Raw genomic sequence first — 5,000 nt, 5'->3', positions numbered from 1 at the left:
GGGCCGTTGGAGGTAGAGGCAGGCACCGTTGGCTTAATTGCCGCGAAAAGAACTTCGTCGTCACGTCGGCCGGCTTTTAGGATGCTGATGCTGAGTGTACGAGTGGCGTCTACGAAAGTGATCAGTATTCAATGGACTGATTGGCTGAATCCGCTAGAGATAAGCTTTGATCATGACCCAAATATTGGTCACGTCGGTCGAAGACAACACCAGAGTGCCGATGTTCCCCGTTATGGGCGTCGAATTCGAATTACTACCTTTACGTGTGCACTGACTGACTGGCCTGTGGCTAGTGGACTCCCTTGTTGTGCTCCTTGGAATTTGGCATTCCGATTGACGACAGCGCATGTGCGCCCTTCAGTCCAAGGGGGTTGAGAAATGTATTTGACAATGAAACGAGCGGACAGGTCAGGATCACTTTGGATAATGCTCAGTGTACAACGTGCACTGTTGCTCAACAGCAGAGGAGCCGAGGCACGCAGACGATCGCGATACTGATCAGGAAGAACTTCTGGTACTGCTGTTACGCGTGTTTTCTTTTTGTTTCCCCAAAAACGATCATCTTGTAATTAATGGTTCATCGAACTGCATCTGTAGGGGTGCCATGATGATTTTTCGTGTCCCATATCGCTCCTCTACCATCGAGCGGACAGATGGCCTCACTAGCTAGCCCGCCAACAAAGCCAACACCATCAGCAGATAGTTGTTTATTGATTTTCCTCATCCTCGAAGCTCTCCGAATGCGGTGGTGCCGCCATGCTGAGCCAATGTTTGTGAGCTGGCCAAAATAAAACCTGTTCCACTAGCCAGGGGTGTAGCGGGGTGGGGAGACCCCGATATGCACAGGTGAATGCGCGACGCTGCCGTGCGATGACCGTCAAATTTAAAATTCATCCAACGCACACCCTCGTTTCGCTTTCGTTGGTTGTCGCCGCCGTCGCCGCCGATGCGACCGTGGTGATCCGTGGTATGGTACTTCTTGTGGATGGATCTAGATTGATTCGAACCATTGGGATGTGATCGTGGAGCAAGATTTTTCATCATCCGCGTTCCACGTGTCCCAGCCGCCGGACATCTCGCTTAATGATCGAGTCGCTCGCTTAAAGTCGATGAACTGCTCCTAATGCTCTCCTAAGGGGGTGCTGGAAGCTAGCAGCAGCTTGTGTTATGGGAGTTGCCGAATCTGAGCCGTGATCGGTGGTGTTACGTAAAGGTGGGGGGAAATATTACAAGAGAGCTGGATGCATCCAAACCCAAGAGTGAACGCGAGCGAAGCGGGCAAAACTGGGGCGCCAGGGCGATCGATTAGGTAGCAGATTACCGAAATCTCCCCGAGCTACTACTTCGGATCCGGATTGGATAAGGCTTTCTTCTTTTTAGCTAGGGTTCAACATTCTCTTAGTGATCATAGGAAGAGATGCTTTGCTTGAATAATTCTACAGTAAGCTCTCTTTTCGTGACTTTTATGGTACTGTCTCTGCATCTTAAGTGAACAAAATCCGAGGATCGTGGATCAACGGATGAACTTTGTCTTTACTCATCACCCGTTCATCTCTGTAACCATCGATCATAGAGGATCCTCATTGCAACCTGTCGAACTGGATCACGGTGCTGCTGATTGCTGCAACCTTGAACGAGATTCGAACCGTACGATCGTTTATCTCACGCGCGCCTTTGTGATGCCTTTCATTCCGTTCATTCCGATCGGCATTCGTTTCCTTACTACTCCCTTTTCGGCCGGCCAGGCACTCGGTCTGTGCTTTTGTCGCCTTTCTTTTCGGTGTTCGCGATCGTACGATCGGCTGCTGGTGCTGCTGTTGTAAACAATAGTTATGTAATGCGCTCCACGCCGGATCGTACAATCCGTGGCACCGTGGAATACAGTGAAACAGCTGCGAAGAAGGGTGGAGCGCGCGCATTATTGGCTGACTGAGATACTGCTGTGCTTTCGGTTGTCGTGAATGGCTTAGCGACCCTTGTAGTCCTTTTGTGGCAATGTAATCCTTTCACCGAAACCTGCGTTTTGACGCATATTCTCGCCGTCGATCCCATTTGGGGCACCGCTCAATCTTCATTACCGGCGAACATTCGTCGTTACGGTCGTTCCTTTCGATTTCATGTTAAACCGATCACCACCGGTCGCTCCCGTGTGTTCTTACGTAGAGAGTAAATGTAAATATTAGTTTGGAATTGATAATTCATCGTCAAAAGTAGCACCCAACACAATGCAACTTTGTAATGTTTAAAGAAGAAAATCTACAAAGAATTAATATTCTTCTTTGCCCTTTCGAGACACAAATTCCGGTTCGCTTCTCTCTAACGCCGTCATTCAAATCCCCCTAAGCGATCGATCATCTCATGAGCAGCCTTGTAGTGTGGCGCATTCCATGAGTGAATCACGATTAATAATAGACTCCTTTTCACCTTTTCAACTCCACCGAATAGCCGATTGGTGTAGGGGTCAAAGGGGTGCCTTCTAGGCGAATCCTCGCAGCTCTGTCGCGCTTGCACCGCATCTGTTTTGTCACATATTTTGGCAAACCGGCATGCGATGATGTATCATGACGATGTATCATTGATGGCTTATGATGGGCAGGAAAACGCCTCGCCGTTTCGTGGTGTATAACATGACATTCACCGAACCATAACGGGAGCAATGTCTTGTCGCGAACGCTTTTAAAGCATTCCGTTGATAAAGCCACACCGACAATCGCACAATCGAGGTCAGTACATCTTAAGATCGATTCGCTGCAATTCGCATCACATTTCAGAGCATCTCTGTCGACGGTTTCCGTTTCTTAATCATCCATTCAGTGGTTCTTAATCAAAGGTACACAACAAAAGTGATTAATTTTGCGACTCCATGATCGTGCACGTATCTTCAGCAATTGGCCGAGCAACTTCTGCATGGTAGACATTAACGAAAAGATCGATAGAACGACTGTAATTGCTACGCGACAATGTTGCCGCTCCGTCGCGTATGACAATTGAAACCGACAATAGTAAAACCGAGCCACCGGGTGGCTCGCTCTATTGGTCAATCTCGTGCCACAAATGCACCAGAGGAGATCACTGCTTCGACTCTATTAGTGGTTCGATTTGCTGGTAACGACCGCTTGCCACTGCTGCATTGGCTAAGATCCATAGCGAATTGTGGGTGCCCGGGTGCACACGATGTAACGGCCGGGCGTGAACAAATGGATTGTTTCATTTTCATTTTAATGTATTGTGCCAATGTGTCTGCTGCTTGCTTGCGGTATTGTGCCATGTCTGTCGTTGTTGTTGTTTGTTGAAAGTGATGCAAGAGATTCCATATTCTCTTGTTAATTATTTTCCCTTTTGTCGAAAGGAGGGGTTCGCATGGCATTTTTTTTTTGGCAAAAATTAAAAACCTTTCGAGGTACACAACCCCGACCAAGGTAGGAAGCTGGCCGGAGGCAGTACCTGCTTCACACCGATGGCTCACCGATACGATGACACCCCGAAGCACGGCGCACGACGCGTTAACTGTCGACGACGACGACTCCTCTTTCACCGTGGAAGGTGCAAGCGCGCGATCACCAACTTTTGTCCAGCCATCGCGCGCCGTGGGCCGCGTTTCACGAGCACGCGCCATCACTTTCCGTCGGGCAGTCGATCGGTGCAGGTGTTGTCCCCAGACGTGCGACGAGAGCCATTGTAGTCCGCGACCTTCTGGTCTGTGTTTGGTGCTGGTGGCGTGCTAGTTAATAACTGCAACCGCGACCGTTCGTGCTTGCGCCAGTGTCACGCTGCGAGTGAGGTGGAAAAGCTTGAAGAAAATGCTTTCAGTTACAGCTCGATCGTCGATCAAAGCCACTGGTCGAAGTTAATAAGAGTGCACCTTATCCAGTAGAGCGTTTCGCGTGGTTTTTGTTTTTTGGCAAGGACATTTGACCATCCGGCGAACGGATTAGCCCCTGAAAGTCGTGCCGCGACGCGTGTGTTTCGAAACCTGACTTCACATCGCGCGCTAGTGTGTTAGCTCAAGTATTATATCATCTGATCGTCTCATCGGCAACGCCAGCTGCTACACAAGATGCCATCATTAACAACGGCCCGATTGTTTAAGGGATTGCTGCGAAAGGAATTAGTATGTGGTCTCCCCGTTCTCACGTGTTATGTTGTTTTACAAAATTATTCCAAAAAAAATGGAGAGCTGCTTCACTAACGACCACCTGGTCGTGGCATGTCGATCGTTTGCTCCACACCCGTTGGAGAGGAGGGACCCAAGTGTTTGCGCCACCCAACATTATTAACCCTCCCGAGTGACCCTGAGGTCGTACCGAAAAAATTAAAACCAATTTGCAAGTGTAAACAATGGTTTCGAAACGTGCAGGCGGACCCTGGCCCACTTGTCACCATACTAAAGGTTTTCTTCACGCCAATAGTATGCCTGGAATGGAGCTGACGAGGTCACAGCCCGTTTGATAATGAAGTGTACTGCTTGGTACGATAGAGCAGGGCACTATCGCACAGTTACAATCGATAATGAAAAGTGAAATGTTTGTTTGACATAATTTCACATTAGCTCCATTTCCATCCAGGTTGCAGTAGAGGCCATTTGGAACTCCCAAGGAAATGGTCTTTTCTACTTCCTCGAAATCTTAGCTAATCGACTGGTGACATCGTTCGCCTTCATTCAGAAATCCGAAAAACAGGCTTTTTTATTAGCAAAAAAGCACCACACCGGCAAGTAAGCAGCCAGTCAGCCAAGGCTGAGGCCACCACCGGCTCACGTCACCTTCTGCATGCGAAAGCCCTGCCCACCTCTTCGCTCGGGTTTCTACTCGCGATCAAGATCATCGCGCGGAATATGTTTCCGGTACGCCGGAATTTGTCTCCACCGCTTGGCGCATCTTTTACGGAGCATCTCCCCTCGGATATGCACCCTTGGAGGAAGGTGTTTGATTGTTTTTTATTTGCTTCGAGCGAGCGCTCGCGCGATGGAGTGACCTATAGCGAAGTGATCTAACGCTAAA

General features: G+C 49.0%; 1 protein-coding gene across 2 annotated transcripts in view; it reads left to right on the top strand.

Moving 5' to 3' along the window:
• LOC126577321 (ceramide transfer protein) overlaps positions 1 to 5,000 on the top strand; it is a 10,260-nt gene that overhangs the window by 2,499 nt on the left and 2,761 nt on the right. The window contains exon 1 of one of the 2 annotated variants that reach the window (XM_050238840.1): positions 3,640 to 4,111. The exons of the other annotated variant lie outside the window; for it this stretch is intronic. Coding sequence (XP_050094797.1) covers positions 4,058 to 4,111 — 54 coding nt within the window. The 5' untranslated portion in view covers positions 3,640 to 4,057. Of the gene's footprint in view, positions 1 to 3,639; positions 4,112 to 5,000 lie in introns of those variants that run through there. 2 annotated transcript variants of the gene reach the window in all.

The sequence above is a fragment of the Anopheles aquasalis genome, chromosome 3, assembly GCF_943734665.1.
Source record: "Anopheles aquasalis chromosome 3, idAnoAquaMG_Q_19, whole genome shotgun sequence".
NCBI lineage: Eukaryota > Metazoa > Arthropoda > Insecta > Diptera > Culicidae > Anopheles > Anopheles aquasalis.
The sequence above is the reverse complement of the archived record's forward strand: the minus strand, read 5'-3'. Positions and strand labels throughout refer to the sequence as shown.